The sequence below is a fragment of the Dinoponera quadriceps genome, unplaced genomic scaffold, assembly GCF_001313825.1.
Source record: "Dinoponera quadriceps isolate SergipeBrazil2010 unplaced genomic scaffold, ASM131382v1 scaffold84, whole genome shotgun sequence".
In the NCBI taxonomy this organism is placed as follows: Eukaryota; Metazoa; Arthropoda; class Insecta; order Hymenoptera; family Formicidae; genus Dinoponera; species Dinoponera quadriceps.
The window spans coordinates 1-17352 of record NW_014554191.1 but is presented as its reverse complement, the minus strand read 5'-3'; the positions used below and the strand labels follow the sequence as shown (position 1 = coordinate 17352).

The following is a 17352-nucleotide window of genomic DNA, read 5'->3' as shown; positions in this document are numbered from 1 at the left end:
GAAATCCATTATTTTTACGTGAAATTCAAGACTTTATTTAACATGTTTCCGATTGTCTGATTTGGGTCAAATATGCACCGTTTTGATTTATAATTTTTTGCCATTTTAAAGGTACTTTCATAATGCCTCTTTCATAGAAGTCTTGGTCCTTATTGGCGAAAAACTCTAGTAATCAATTTTTCACAATATCCTCTTAATGCCAATTTCTTATCACTAAGGAAGCTTTGCAATGCAAGAAAAACATTGTAATCGCTTGGTGCCGGACTATATGGTGGATGCATCAAAACTTCCGAACCAAGCTCCCGGAATTTCTAGTGCATCACTATAGACATGTGTGGCCTGTCCTGATGGAACACAACACCTTCCCTGTTGGCCAATTCTAGTCGTTTCTGGTCAATCGCTAGCTTCAAACGGTCCTGTTGTTGACAGTAGAGATCCGAATTTAGTGTTTGGGCATATAGAAGCAACTCATAATAAATGATTACTTTCCAGTTCCACCAAATGCACGGCAGAACCTTCCTTGCCGTTAGTCATGGTTTGGCCACCGTTTGAGCTGTTTCAACGCGCTTTGACCACGATCGTTTTTGCACAATATTGTCGTGTGTGATCCATTTCTCATCCCCAGTCACCATCCGTTTAAGAAATGGGTTAATTTCATTCCGTTTGGCCAAGACTTCGAAGATGGATCCATTATGTTTCTTTGTGTTAATTGGTGTAGCACCCAAACATTGAGCTTCTTTTTGAATCCAGCTTTGTGCAAATGGGTTAAAACTGTTTTATGGTCGATCATTAGTTCTTGGGTGATGCTACGATTGCTAACATGCTGGTCGATTATTTCTATGATTTTATCGACATTTTCGACGACAGGCCTACCTGTGCGAGATGCATCTTTAACATCAAAAATACCTGAACGGAATCGACGAAAGCAGAATTGCACGTAATTGGTTATTACAGTATCGGCATCATAAACACCATTCTCAATTACAGCCGCCTGGCTTGCATTTTCGCCTTTATCAAAGAAAACTGTAAAATGTACCGAATTTTTTCTTTGTTGACTTCCATTTTTAACACCCTGTAAGTCACAAATGAATGGACTAGACGAAAAACAATAAAAGAATTTTTTTATTTCGAAATGTCACCTTTTCAACGAGCATAAATCTGAAATTGTTTGATCGATACTTTACGAGATATCGATCATTACAGCCATCTACCAAAAAAATAATGGATTTCTTTTTCCCCAACCTAATATATCTTAATATATTAAATTGTGCAGTGTGTTCGTTCCTGTCTTGTCACGATCCAGTACTACAGTTTTCAGGAATTGCGCGCCACTTGCTAGGCTAAGTGAAAAGCTCGGTATAGTAATACGAAACTGGAACTATAATCTGTCATTCTCACACATAGGACATAATAAAAATAGACTGAGCATGTCTTCTAAACGGTGAAGTTCAGATAGAAAGAGGCGGACAATAGGTGCAGTAAACGAGGGTAGTCCCTAAAGTACCCGACCAAAAAAGAAAACACAAAAATTTTGGAAAAATGTATTTATTTTTCAACATAATCTCCTTTCAGCTCTATACACTTTTCCCAGCGATGTTCAATAAGTTCGATATCCTTTTTATAATAAGAACTGTCTTGCTTTTCAAAATAGCCATTAACTGCATACATCACTTCTTCATCGTTGGAAAATCTTTAACCACTGAGCCATTTTTTCAAGTTTGGGAACAGAAAGTAATCCGAGGGGGCTAAATCTAGCGAATAGAGTTCACCAGACACTCAATTGAAACATCTTCACGACACTGTTTTTGTTCGAGTGTGAGCAAACGCTGCACCCATTTTGCACACAGCTTTCTCATGTGCAAATTTTCAGGTAATATGCGATGTACCGCACTTTTTGAAATGCTTACTATGTCTGCTAGCTCGCGCACTTTCAGTCGACGATCATCCAGTACTGCTTTGTAGATTCTCTTTACCATTTCTGGAGTTGTCACCTCATTTGGTCGACTACTGCGATGCTCGTCTTAGCAGCTCGTACGGCCTTGTTTAAACTCTGCTACCCAATATTTTACTGTTGTAAACGAAGGAGCAGACTCACCCAGAGTAGAATCTAGTTTAGCTTTTATATTGGTTGGGCTGAGGCCTTTCAAATAAATGTATTGTATCACATAACGATGATCAATTTACTCCATTTTCACAAATTCACTGAAAATGTTCACTATTGATGGCTGCCAAACAAATACTAAACAACGTGGCGTCTTCAAACTTGAAACATATGCTTTATAGATTGTGTACTTTCTAATACAGTGATATTTTTCAAACAACTACTGCCATTTCTAGGTCAGGTCGGGTATTTCAATTTTCTCCAGTCTCACAAATTCACTAAAAACGTTCACTATTGATGGCTGCCAAACAAATACTAAACAACGTGGCGTCTTCAAACTTGAAACATATGCTTTATAGATTGTGTACTTTCTAATACAGTGATATTTTTCAAACAACTACTGCCATTTCTAGGTCAGGTCGGGTATTTCAGGGACCACCCTCGTAGTTCTCTCTTTCGAATAAGGAAAGAGAGAAAAAAAGAAGGGTAAAAAAGAATAAGCAGACAGCTGAATACTCGATCGTTCATGCATGACTATTTTCTCATTATTATATAACTTTTTCTGGTGTGCGAACAATTGAGTATTCAGCTGTATACTTTGTCTTTTTTACCTCTCTTTCTCTCTACTCTTTACTCATTAGAGAGAGAAAACTACATAGCACCTATTGTCCGTCTCTTTCTATCTGATCTTCAGTTCCCGCGCTCATGCTCGGTCTATTCTTAATATTAATCTGTTCTTTTTAGCTACACTGCTTAAATGGTGAAATAAGTTAAAGCGAGACAAAATATATTTGCCCCACTCTAACTTATTATTGCACCAGTTCTGCAATGCAGCTAAAAAGAACAGATCATATTTCAATGTCAGTGCCTGGCATACGATAACTTCTGGTGGCCGCATCATTACCGCGTGGCGATATTCATGCTGGTCAATGACACGTGAGGGGAAGACGCACACAAAGCGCGTTCCGTGTACGAGTCCGGTCCGACAATCGAGCGCTATCGGCTAGAAAAAGACAGGCATATTCGACGTCACAACTATCTGTCTCCTATTCTTTCAGGCAAGTTTGCAACGATACGGTTCATTCAGAATGGCTCGTATCGATAGCGCTTGTCCGTCAAGCCGGATATGTACACGGCACATACGCGCTTTGAGTGGGTCTTTCTCTCAAGCGCCTGAATGTTTTTGGCATATCTGATTGTGGAAACACTTATGAATACACTTATGAATACCAGCAGTCATGCAGACGACTTTCAGAGGCATTATAAGAGCATCATAAGAAGATTTCAATTAATTGTTTTATTAAACAAAAGGTAGAAAGTACAAATAAGTGACAGGCGTGTAAAATGTTGCGCAAACGGCATCACTCTTATAATTATCGATATTCTAACACCGATATAATATACTGTTTGCAAGACATTTTACATGCGTGTTTCTTTTTCGTAGTTTCTCCTCTTTATTTAAACAATTTATTGAAAACTTATGATACTTTTACAATATTCTTCAAAGTTGTCTACATGGCTATTGTTATTCATTTTGCACAAGTTGTAACTACAGTTTAAATTTAACCTCGCGTTGCCTTGCAAATGTATGTCACAGCTTCAAGCTCCAATAGTACTGAATTGTTTCAATAATATTCCAACGCGCAAGGATAGTTGAGCGGGTGAGACACTCGAGGCCTTCTAAAATCCAAGAAAAACTTCAGGATATATTCAAACGTATATAGTTTTTTCACTACTCATGGAAATTTAAAATAAACACTTCTAAATGTGAAACAATATTATTTAGACCAAATCTCTGAAGGCCAAAAGAAACGTTAGAAGAAATTATAAAATTTTTAACATCAAAGATATCAGAAACATAAAAGTCACCGATAACGACGAAATAATCTCTCATAAAAATATAGTCAAATATCTCGATGTTAACATTGACGAGAGATTATTATTTAATAACAAAATGTAAAAATTCAAGTAGCCAAAGCTAGAACCGCACTTATTAAATATGAAAGATTATTATTATCTAAATATCTTTATAGTACAACAAAAATTTATCTGTTATCAATTACTGATCAGATCAATCTTAATGTATGACTGCATTATATAGTAAAATATAAGTGCATCTCTCATGGAAAAGTTTAAACTCTTCGAACGTAAATGCTTAAAAGCTCGTTTATATTAGGGTGTTATATAGTAAAATATAAGTGCATCTCTCATGGAAAAGTTTAAACTCTTTGAACGTAAATGCTTAAAAGCTCGTTTATATTAGGGTGTCCCATAAGTTTCTTCCATTTTTATGATGCGAAATGAATACACGATATTTGTTGTTTAAGGTTGATTTATTGTGTTATATATGAACAGTTTTGCTCTAATACTTTCTTCCATCTCTCAGGAAGCCTCATTATGTCCTCTTTCCAAAATTGTTCAAGCTTACTTGCAAAATTTTCATCAAGGTGCGTTTTTATTTCGCTTACAAATTTGAACTATTTATTACAAAGAACATTTTTTAACGATAGAAACAAGTAATATTCGGATAGAGCAAGGTCTGGGGAGTACGAAAGATGAGATAGAACGTCCGTATCAAACTGCAATAGTTTTTGTCTTACGACCAACGCAACATGCGGTTTTGCGTTCTCGTGATGAAAAACGACGCCTAGTCGGTTTGACAATTCTGGGCGTTTTTCTGCTATGGCGGCTTTCAATTGATCGAGTTTACTGCAATATTTGGCTGAATTGATCGTTTCACCTTGAGGAAGGAGCTCGTAGTAGATTACACCTTTCCAGTCCCACCAAATGCACAAAAGAACTTTCTTCAGGTGAAGTCCAGACTTCGCAACAATTGAAGGTCTATTTTCCATAGACCAATTTCGTTTTCGATGTACATTTTGGTGTAAAATCCAAGTCTCGTGCCTAGTGATAAGCCTCTTTAAGAAAGGAACTCTTTCATGTCGCTGGAGAAGCAAATCGCACGTAGAGATGCGGTTCATACGGCCGGTCTCCGTCAATTGGTGTGGAATCCAAACTTCACATCGATTCGCATATTCTATCTTGATTAAATGCTTATGTACCGTTGTCCTGGAAATGTAAGTGGCATCCACTAACTTGCGCGCACAATATCGATGATTTTCAGCTAGCAAAGCCTTGAAAAGTTCAGTATCCATCGTTGCTGGGCAGCTGCTGCGGTCTTCATCTTTCAAGTCAAAATTGCCAGCTCTAAATCTCTTAAACCAATTGCGGACGGTCCTAATAGTCGTAGTTCCACTCCCGTAAAGAGTGCAAACCTTGTCTGCAGTGTCCTTTGCACTATTATCTTTTTTAAAACAATAAAACATAACATGCCGCAAATGCTTCTTTTGGCTATCCATATTGAACGACGTAGAAACAAATTTTTAAAGAGACTTTGTCACCAATGAAAGGTACTTTAAAAGATATCTGGGACGACTGAAACCGATGCCCTAAACGGACAAGAGATAAGCCTACATGTTTATATAAACACAACCAGCTAGAGTCATTTATAGCGTGGCGCGGAAGAAACTTATGGGACACCCTAATATAACGTAGATCTAGCGAATCCATCTAAACGAAACACATAAGTAATAAATCGATATATGATTTAGTTACCATTCCAATAGTAAATAATTTTGTAAATAAATTGATTGGAGATCATTACGCTAATGCGATAATATAAAACAAAATAGTTTGATTTTCGGTGGGTAATATCTTAACCCAGCCTATTTTGAAAAAATTTTATGCTCAGGTATTATTTCTCCAAAAACTTTTTATACCTTGGCGCTATGGGATATATATATATTATAATTGTAATGTATACATTACTTACCATATTTACCGAAATAACAATAATTTTAAAAATCGATTATGCGGCTAATTTCGATTGTAACGACCTTAATATCAAATGGATATATTAGGTGAAGTAAAAAGTTCTGAGCGTTTTTTCGCTTTATTTCGACGATGAAATTAACATAGTTAGGATTATCCGATTTCGATCAAATATGCGCCGTTTTGTTCGATAACTTTTGTCCATTTTGAAAGCAATTTCATAATTCCGCGATTGAAGAAGTCCTCGTCCCTATTGGTAAAAAACTTGACCAGCTCATTTTCACAAGCCTCTCTTGAGGCTAGTTTTGTACCATCAAGAAAATTTTGCAAATGCTTGAAAAGGTGATAATCGCTTAGTGCCAAGTCTGGACTATACGGTGAGTGCAATAGAACCTCCCATCCGAGCTCTCGGAGCTTCTGGCGCGTCGTTAATGATGTGTGCGGCCTGGCGTTGTCTTGATGGAACACAACACTCTTCCTATTGGCCAATTCTGGCCGTTTCTGATCGATCGCCTGCTTCAATCTGGTCAGTTGTTGATAATAGAGGTCCGAATTGAATGTTTGGCCCGATGGGAGCAGCTCATAGTGGATGATTCCTTTCCAATCCCACCAAACACACAGCAAAACCTTCTTGGCCGTTAATCCGGGCTTGGCGATCGTTTGGGCCGGCTCACCGCGATTGGACCACGATCTTCTTCGGCTGTTGTTCTCGTATGTGACCCATTTTTCATCACCAGTTACCATCCGCTTCAAAAATGGGTCGATTTCGTTACGTTTCAGCAAAGAATCGCAGGCATCAATTCGGTCCAAAAGGTTCTTTTGCGTCAATTCGTGTGGCACCCATACATCGAGCTTCTTCTTGAGACCAGCCTTATGCAAATGGTTCCAAACGGTTTTCTGGCTAATCTTCAGTTCCTGGGCAATGGAATAAGTGCTCACATGCCGGTCCGACTCGACGATTTCCATGATTTTATCGACATTTTCGACAATTGGCCTACCAGAGCGTGCCTCATCTTCGACGTCCATATTACCAGAACGGAATCTTTGGAACCACCGCTTTGCTGTTGCATTCGATACTGTATTGGGTCCATAAACAGCACAAATTTTTTTGGCCGCCTGCTCCGCCTTTTCATCTTGGTCGTAATGGTACTGAAGAATGTATCGAATTTTCTCTTTTCTTACCTCCATTTTGAAACGCTGTAACACACAACTGCTTTTACCAAACACAAAACTGTAACAGAACTTTTTTTGAAGCATAACGTCACCTTTAAATCGACGTATAGTATGACCCGATGCGATGTATACATCGTGAGATATGGCTCACTAAAGACATCTAGCGGAAAACGCTCAGAACTTTTTACTTCACCTAATATATCAAGTCGATCCCGAGGAGATATAAAAAATAAGCATAAATTAAACAAAAAAAATACTGGCGGCTAGAGAACTATTGAATTTTTATCGGAATCAACATTTCTTCTCTGTAACAAATATGTATATGTATTGTGACGATGCAAAATATTGCCCGTCACTCAGGCGGTGGCCTGACCAAAAGGAAGCCGGGGGTCCGCGCCTTCTCACGGAAAGAGGGCGGCTGAGTACCGATTTTTGGTCCTGTGCGCCGTTTGAGCACAGGACGGATACCCGCGGCTTTAATGATTTTTTTTTTTGAGTGGAGGAACCCGCGAGCCAGGACAACGTACGAAGGGAAGAGCCGACGGAGAGGAAACTAGAGAGAGATTCGGAGGGACGGGGAGAGATGCGCCAGGACGGAGGAACAGCAACGGAAAGCGGGATGGCCACTTTGCGAAAGAGATGCGCAAGGTCCCGCGACCCGTTCGCAGATTAGGATCCCGCGGTAGGCCGCCCGGGAGTCCTCGAACGACTGCGAGCCCTAAAAGTTGCCGGACTCCGCCCCGAAAAGAGCAGGCGAAAAGGCGTCGAAAACCATCAGTAACAGACGCGAGGTCCCGCGAACATCCGCAAAACAAATAATTCGGCAGAAGGAACAAATCAGGAGCCGCGTGGAGCGGCGCTAGATCCCTGAGACGGTTGTTCATATGAGACGGGAGGAGCGAAGCTCGTCACTGTGCAGCCCGCAAGCGTGCGAAACAGAAGTGCGAACGAGCAAACGAGCGAATGAGCGAGCGAGCGTGCGAGAACCCGGACCGCGGCTGTGTCTAGGAAGGAGCTCCAGGAGAGGAGAGGCGAGCTTCCGGTGGCGAGCGGGTGAGCGAGGCCTCATACAGTCGCGGACTAAAAAGTCAAGTTGCAATTAATTCCGGGGAAGTAGTATTACGAGTAATTTCGAGAGGTTGCCGCCGCTTCTCGGCGGCAGGTGAAGTCGTGACTACTCTAGGAAGTTGCCGCCGCTTCTCGGCGGCTAGCAGAAAGGAACTCGGTCGTCTTAAAATAGTGCCGGTCGCACAGTCCGCGCTGATTCGAAGTTCGAAGGCGTGCGTACGAACTCGCGCGTAATTAAGACAATTGTGCGTATGGACTGCTGCCGGCGGGCGAGTACGTCGGGGAGTACCGACCCGGCCGGGGCAGCAACTACTGCCGGGAGAGAGACCCGGCTGGCGCCCAACTTAGGACCCGGAGATATTCGCTCAACTGTTGCCGGACATGGGAGCTCAAAACGCGACGCGAGTCAATTTATTTGCTGCCGTCGAACGGCCTAGATCCGCCCCTGGAAATTACGTATCGCGAAACAACTGGCGAGACACGCTTCCTTAGGATCTGTTGCCGAATCTCTTGGAAAAGGAAGCGAAGCCGCTGTTTGTGAGCAGGCTAACCGAATTGAACGTTATATTTTGGTCGGTTCAGACGCGGAACCGATTGTCTCACATGACCGCTAGATAATCGAATAACATCTTCTTGTACTCTTTCAAACTAAAAGTAAAGCTTTGTCATTTGTTATTTTTTAAACGTCCTTTCGTGTTTATTTACTTCTCCCGGCTCCCCTCCGACGGAACGGTACATATCGAAGGTACGCGATTAAGAACCACGACGCTTTAGTTTCGTGTGCCGTTTTGCGAACAAGACGTGACCCGCAGCAATTATTTATTTTTTAAGTGTAAAGTCACCCATAATGAGATGCCAGCAATTTGAACCTAAGAAGAGATTAGAGCTACTTGGAGGAGCCGAGTGCAAACGAAATGGAAGACTCTGAAGGAGCGGCTAGAGCGGTGCACGGAAGGGGGCGGGAAATCTTCCTTTCTCGAACGGATGGCTGGCCACAGACAGCGGGGGTAGCCACCTTGCGCTGAGAAAAGCGCAAGGACCTGCGACCCGGTCAAAGATCATGCGAGGGAGGATACCTTTGAAAGGGCCAAGGGAATTCCTTCAAGTACTGCGAGCCCAGCAGTTGCCGAATGTCGTCCTGCAGGAACGACGACAAGCTGAGCGTTGAATAGAAGACGCTAGACACGAAGATCTTGTGTGCACCCATGATCTAGTCGGGAGAGGTAATAGGATGCCGCTTCGATCGGGGCGACAGATCCTTGCGTCGGCTGCTTCCTGCGCTAATTGACGAGCCCTACTTGTCACTGTGCGGCCCGTTGGCGAGTGGAACGAACGTCCCGACGCGGGAGCGAGCGAGAGAAGCTGTCGAATTGACGAGACGAGATTCTGAGAAAGAGAAGCGAGTTTCAAATGGCGAGTGGATAACAGAAAGAGTAACATTTTACAGTCGCGAGGAAGAAAAATTAGGGTTGTGTTATAATTCAGAGTCGGTTGCCGTCGCTTCTCGGCGGCATCTGCACGACTAATAAGCTGGGAATTGGACTCGTTTAGGGCCCGTCGCACCCTGAAAGTCGGGACGCGCGGACGTGTGAATTTTTGGGGCCATGTCGCAGCGCAATGAAGGCCGTGCTCAAGAGTGTCTCCAGCGTAGGAATCCTGGAAACTCGGAAGCGAAATTCGGTTGCCTTTTTTAATCGCTGCTCGCAGTCTTCGAATATTAATTGTCGGTATTGCTTGTATTGCATTCAGCCGTGTCATTGACTCGCGTGCTTTTTGGGAAACTGCTTCTGGCGAGCGAGCTAAATCGGATATTGTACATGATCGGCCAGGAAGCAATAATTACTGCCGGGAAAAAGCCGGCTAGCGCACATTAGAAAACCCGGCGAGATTCGAGTAACAAAACCGGGCAAGAGAGCTTTTCTTGTTATTACGATGCTCATTGAACGATTGTCATAGTTGCCGTCGGACGGTTTAGATCTGTCTAAAATCATCGAGAAACATCTCGGGCGAGAGATCATTCTCTATTAAAAATATTACGGCATCTTCCGGTGTATCGGATCTTTGTTGGTATTTGAATTTAATTAAGCGAATTAAAGAATACTTATTTATATGTAATCGTCTATAATTATCTCTCCCCCGATCCGTCTTCAAATTTTCCGTGAGTATTGAGCAAGAAGGCAAAAGAACTACGACGCTCTACTATACTCGGAATGGCGATGAATTGAATTCGGTATCGATAAACTAGTACTAAGTTAGCCGAGGTGGGTCCGTTGCCGCGAAAGCAGGAGCTAAGAAATCCTGCAACCGCGGACAATAATTGCTGTGATTGTCGTTTGTAATTACAGTGTGACAGTATATATTTTGACAATTGGTTTCTTTAATCCCAATTTTAATTTTAATAATGTATAACACCTTTTTATATGTAAATATTTCTTTTTAAAAAAATATCTAAAACCCATATATTTAATAGCGTGGCCAGCTTTTTTTCTGAACCTTTTCTTGGCAAAACTTATCAATTTAATAGTTTTTATCTATTTTTTTATAGGAAATAATAATTATAATGTTAGCGCAAATTTATTATATAAACTTCGTATATTGTCTGCATTTGCAAAAAGCTCTCTATGTGCCTATTCAGATTTTAAAAAACTATTATTTCGAAAAGTTTTGTTTATTAAACTTATGCAAATGTACATATTGAATATCTTGGTTCCTAATAAATGCATTAAAAAAAAAAGGTGAGACGCTCGTCTGCTATCACGAGAAATCTTGAAGTTGTTCGATTCTCTCTTTTCTCGAAATTTTTTTTATTTTCAAATTGGCATATAAGTGGATATTTATACATCTTTTCAATTTAGTCTATTGTAACGATATTGAAGGGCTTATAAAAGAATATAAAATTCCTTATAAATCCAACGACTGGCGTCTATTTATAGATTCTTTCACGCGAAGTTTAAAAACAGTATTGCTACATAATGGCAACATATACGCTCCACTACCCGTTGGTACTCAGTTGTACAGTTGTACACTCAGTTGCGTTGAATGAAGACCACAACCTTCGCTTCTTGCTGGAAAAGTTGAATTACGATGAACATAAGTGGCAGATGTGTGGAGACTTGAAAATAATGACGATTCTACTAGGTCAACAAAGTAATTTTACAAAACATCCTTGCTTTATATGTGAATGGGACAGTCGAGCTCGCAATGAGCATTATGTAAAGAACGATTGGTCACTTAGAGACAACTTTATTCCAGGATCTAAGAACATTATAAAACAGAGTCTGATACCTACAAAGTTATTCTTCCACCACTACATATAAAGCTCGGACTAGTAAAACAATTCATTAAAGCGATGAAATCCACTGAAAGCGAAGCTTTTAAGTATATCTTTGAAAAATTTTCAAAACTGTCTGATGCGAAAATCAAAGAAGGTGTGTTTAATGGACCACAAATAAAAAAACTGTTGTAAGACGATAAATTTGAAAAGAAAATAACTAAGGTTGAAAAAGCAGCCTGGCAAAGTTTTAGAGACGTTACAAAGAAATTTCTAGGCAATACAAAAAATCCTAATTATGTAAGTATTGTTCAAAATATGGTGATAAATTTTAAAAACGTGGGTTACCTCATGAACCTGAAACTTCATTTTCTTCATTCACATCTCGAATATTTTCCTGGTAATTTAGGTGATTTTAGTGAAGAGATTTTAGAGAAAAATTTCACCAGGACTTACAAGATATTGAAAAGAGATATCAGGGTATTTGGGATGACCACATGTTGGCAGACTTGTTGGTCTTTAAAAAGGGATACGCCAAACCAACATAAAAGAAAAGCGTTACGAAGATCATTCACCAATAAACAAACGCGTTATTATTGTAAGACTTCAGAAGATTAAACAACCAATGTGTAGTTTTATAGCTCCTATGAAAATCGTGAGAGGCAAGGTAACGCACGTAAATAAAGCACCCCGAATCATGAGAGGCAAGGGGACTCATATAAATCAAGCACCCCGAATTGTGAGAGGCAAGAGGACTCACATAAATTAAGCACCCTAAAGGGAACAGAAGTCTACTACGTCCTCGTCGTTGTTCCTGGGTATGGCTAAACGTAGGCTTTTAATTTATAATTTGATCAAACTCATTCGGCGATTTTCTGGCGTCACAGATGGATGTCTCTTTCGCTGGTAGGGTTTGAAGGTTATTTAGTTACGAGATGGGGTTTTTGGGTTAAAAAGGTGTAGAGTTAAGAGGTTAAGAGGTTATAGGGTTTGAACAAAATGAGGTTTACAATACTTTGATTAAGAACTCATTTACTGTGATTTTCTGACGTCAGAGATGCATGTCCCTCTTTTTGGTCAGGTTTTAAGGTTATGTGGTTACGGGGTTATGGGGTTTTCATGTTAACGGGGTTTAGGGTAAAGTGGTTTAGAGGTTATAGGGTTTGAACATAATGAGGTTTACAATACTTTGATTAAGAGCTAATGTAGTGCGACTTTCTGACGTAAGAGATACGTGTTATTGTTTCAGGTCGGGTTTTGAGGTTATGTGGTAATGAAGTTATGCGTTTTTGGGTTTTCAAAGTAGAAGGGTTATGAGATCAAGGAATTTTCTGTGATTAGAATTTGCGGTGGTTAATGATTCCACGAGTTGCTGAGTTTTGGGTTTAATTTTAAGGTTATGAAAAATCCTGACGTGATTAAGAAAAACTTGCTCCGGATTCTGTTTCAGCGACCCAAAAAACATATAATCCACTTAGTCTGGTCGAAAGAACCTTTCATCAATTTTTTTTGTGGTCCTGTAAAATTGATCTCACTGTTGCGTTGTGATGGATTTCAATGAAAAAAGTGGACGTCGAATTACGATGCTATCTTGATCGAAATGCCCGAGTCAGAATTACTTGATTTTAATACAGTTTAGTTCAGAGATGTCCCCACTACTAGAGTTTTGGGTGTCTCTTGGAATCCCAAGACAGATTGTTTCACTTTTCAAATTAATCTACCTAACGTAGTCAATAATACCAAGCGCTGCTTGTTGTCGATCATCGCACGACTATTTGATCCCTTAGGTTGAGTCGCACCAGTAGTAGTGAATGCTAAAATTTTCATGCAGGAATTATGGCTCAGAAAGTTTGATTGGGATACTATTATACCGGATGACCTCCAGGGAAATTGGACATCGCTTCGTAAGAGCTTAGTCGAGCTCAAATACGTTTCCATTCCACGTCGGACGAACCAATCAACATCACAGCTAACTGTAGAATTACATAGCTTTGCAGACGCCTCTTCAAGAGCTTACGCTGCTGTAGTATATATACGCATCCTGGATTCGACCGCACAATTTAGCACTACGTTACTCATAAGTAAGACAAAGGTAGCGCCCATTACGACAATAAGCATTCCCAGGCTTGAATTGTGCCCAGCAGTATTATTTACACGACACATACTATTTGTTAAAACCACTTTAGTCATTTCTGATGTACCTATATACTGTTGGTCTGATTCTATGATTACACTGTATCACACTCATGGATTAAACAACATCTGTCTAATTGGAAGACGTTTGTAGCCAACAGGGTTTCAGAGATTCAAACTAACTTACCTCAGACAAAATGGAGATATGTACAGTCATGTGAAAACCCTACATACTGCACATTTAGAAGTAATACCACCTCTGACTTAAAGAAAAATGTGTTCTGGTGGTCTGGACCTCCATGGTCAAGTAAGCATTCATCTTCTTGGACTGATTAGCTCCACATATTAGTAGCTGATCTCAGAATCGAGCAGAAGTCTTCCGCGGTACTTTTGGCAAGTGCGAGAACTGCTGAATGAGACTTAATCTAGCGATTTTCTTCCTGGCAGAAACGAGTTATTGCATACTGCTTAATGTTCATTTACAAGGTACAAGGAAATAAAAGAGTTAACTGTAAGTTATTAGAGAATCTAGACAAATTTACACTTACTTTGACAACGGTAGTAAACCTAGCACTTAAATTTTGGTTGTTACAAATACAACAGGTTCATTTTGAAAAGGAGATAGTAGCTATTAAAGGTAATACCCCGCTATCAAAGATAAATTAAAGAAATTAAATCCATTCTTAGATAAGAAAGGGTTTTTGTGTGTCGGAGGTCGACTAAAGCACGCACCTCTTTCCTTTAGAGAGAGACATTCTATTATTCTTCCCAAACATCATTTCTCCGAATTGATAATCGATCAACTTCATCTTCAAACTCTGCATAATGTTACTCAGTTGACGTTGCGAGTTTTAAAGAAAACTTACTGGTTGTTAGTTGCACGTACCGCAGTTAAACCTCGAATTTACAAATGTATTATTTGCGCTCGTCATCTTTCAAAGCCAATTTCTCAACTCATGAGAAATTTATCTGCACACCGAGTCACACCCAGTCGTTTGTTTCAACATACAGGAGTTGATTATGGAGATTTATCTCACATATTGTCAAGGGTAGGCTGAGGTCAACATACTTTTAAATCCTATATTGCTTTTTTTTGTGTGTCAATCGACAAGAGCCATTCATTTGGAATTGATGGGTGATTACACCGTCTCTGGGTTCTTGGCGGCTTTATGTTACTTCGCAGCTCAAAGAGGATTTTCTTATTCATTATATAGCAATAACGGAACCAATTTTGGAGGTGCACAACGCGAGTTAAATCGCGCATTTAAGGCCTTATCCCGAGATTCGGATCTCGTTGCTCATCAGGCCAGTGATGGCGTTGATTGGCGTTTCACACCACTCTCAGCACTACATTTTAGCGGTTTATGGGAGACGGGAGTGAAAACTGTCAAATATCATTTGACAAGAGTAGTTGGAGCTCATTCCTTGTCCATAGAGGAGTTCACTACTTTATTAACACAAATAGAAGCATGCCTAAATTCCAGACCTATCGCTCCGCAATTGGATGATCACAATGACAATTCTCCTCTTATTCCTGCAAACTTTCTGGTTAAGGAAACTTTGGTCACAGTACCTGAGAAGTCTGTTTTGGATCTAAAGTAGTCACGTTCAAGTCGTTGGCAGCAAGTGCGACGATTACTTAAGCAATTTTGGAGTATCTAATCTACAGATTATTTAAATACGTTGCAACAACGAAGCAAATGGAAAAGTGTACAACCTAATGTCCAATTACGTGAGTTAGTCTTAATGCGATACGACTTATTACTCCATTCTAAGTGGGAATTAGGACGAATAGTCCGCATTTATCCCGGCGAGAATGAGCAGGTGTGCGTGGTAGACTTGAAAACTATTTTAGGGATCTATAAGCGTCCGATTACAAAATTAATTAGGTTGACTAGCGTGCTTACCCAGGAATACGATTTGAGTTAATCCCGGTAAAGCGGGCGGCGGCCCTATTATATGTATACCGTCTTTCCTTTTTTTTATTCTTATTACCTCGATGTAATCATTCTTTCAATTACTTTGTGTTCTTTCTTAATTTATTGGTAATACAAATAAGTTTCAGCCGATTTTTTTTTAAATCATCAATTTATTGTAAAAAAAATATACGTTACATTATATTCAAAATATTGTCCGTCACTAGCTACTACTTTTTGCCATCTTTCTGGCAATTTACGGATGCCACGTCGAAAAAACTCTTCATCTTTTGAGGCTACACATGAATCGATTCAATTTTTGGCTTCTTCGTAAGAAGTGAAGTGCTGCTCGACCAGGGCGTGAGCCATCGATCAGAACAAGTGGTAGTCTGAAAGAGCAATGTCTGGTGAATACGGCGGGTGGGGTAAGACATCCTATTGTAAAGCTTCCAAAGTATCCTTGACGACTTTTGCAACATGTGGCCGAGCGTGGTCGTGCTGAAAAATCACTTTGTCATGTCTTTTGGCATATTGGGGACGTTTAAGCTTCAATTCTTGGCTTAATTGCATCAGTTGCTGTTAATCCACTTTTCATCCCCCGTCACTATTAGATGCAAAAAACCCTTCCGATTTTGTCTTTGGAGAAGTTGTTCGCACGTGAAAAGACGGCGTTCGACGTCTCTGGGTTTGAGTTCATGCGGAACCCAATTTCCTTGCTTTTGTACCATACCAATAGTCTTGAGACTGTTTGAAATCGCTTGTAGAGTCACTCCCAAGTTTTCTGCAAGCTGCTCTTGAGTTTGGCATAAGTCTTGGTTCAATAATGCCTCTAACTCAGCGTCCTCAAACTTTACTAGCCTTCCTTCGCGTTCATTATCTTCCACGTCAAACTCGCCGTTTTTAAACTTTTGAAACACTCACGACAACTTCTCTCACTTAAAGCAGCATCACCGTAAACTTCTACAAGCGACCGATGCGCCTCAGCAGCAGATTTCTTTAAATGAAAGAAATAAATCAAAACTTCCCGCAATTGACGCTTATTCGGTACAAAATTCGACATTTTCGAAAGAAAAAAATGTATATTGCCAATACAAAGTCAATAGTATTTTATGGTTATGTTGTTGCCAGGTGTCCAAACTTTCTATATGATGTTTTACATCTGACGATTTCAAAGTAATCTTGTCGGTGGAGCCATCTTGTGAAAACGGCGGAAACTTATTTGTATTACTAATATTTGGTAAATATGAAGCAGGCGGTATGTTCAAAACTTTACTTAAGAATGGGATATTTGTTAAAGTACATATTGCGTCGGTAACACGTGCCAAAAAAGAATATTGAGGACCAACAGGTCGGGTAATGCGTAAGTGTTTTATCGGACACGTATTATGGAAAGTGGTGTTATCCCACGTTATTTGTATTGACTCGTTGACGCTTGATATTACGCGATATGTATATTTGCTCGTTAGAAGAGAAGAGAAGAGAGAGGCCCAAGAGCCATGCTAGAGAACACATCGTTATGTGTATTACTCCGACTCAGAAAAGCCACCGCTCCGTATTCTACGTCTTCTGCGCTTCTACTATCGCTTGCGGGTTGCGATAACTAGTAAGTTGACGGTATTAATAAAGGCGTGTCAAACCCCGGAATTGTTGAGTTCAATTAATATCAAGAATTCCATAAGCGGTTCGAGACCACGAGACGAATCCACGGTGAGACTCCAAGCAGCGAGCGTAAACGGCATCGAGCTACTTGCCATTGCCGTCACATAGTATGGAACGTCGTTTAAGAGAAATAGTCAATTCAGTGGTGGTGCCATAAAATATTGTTACGCCCGTGTCTTGATGCCCGCGCCTTTAGCGCC

General features: G+C 40.3%; 2 protein-coding genes across 2 annotated transcripts; one reads left to right on the top strand and one right to left on the bottom strand.

Annotated features, from left to right (window-relative positions):
- Positions 1–4701: 4701 nt before the first annotated feature.
- LOC106741350 lies at positions 4702–9380 on the bottom strand (the record flags this gene model as incomplete). The annotated part of the gene is made up of 3 exons (XM_014613287.1): positions 9250–9380; positions 6429–7163; positions 4702–5452 (listed from the first exon to the last, which is right to left on the bottom strand). Coding segments are annotated over exons 1-3 (1617 nt in total), but the record flags the coding sequence as incomplete, so codon positions are not given.
- Positions 9381–14708: 5328 nt separating this feature from the next.
- On the top strand, positions 14709–15179 carry LOC106741294. Its single transcript, XM_014613153.1, has one exon. The coding sequence runs from the start codon at positions 14709–14711 to the stop codon at positions 15177–15179; it is 471 nt and encodes a 156-aa protein (XP_014468639.1).
- Positions 15180–17352: the final 2173 nt, after the last annotated feature.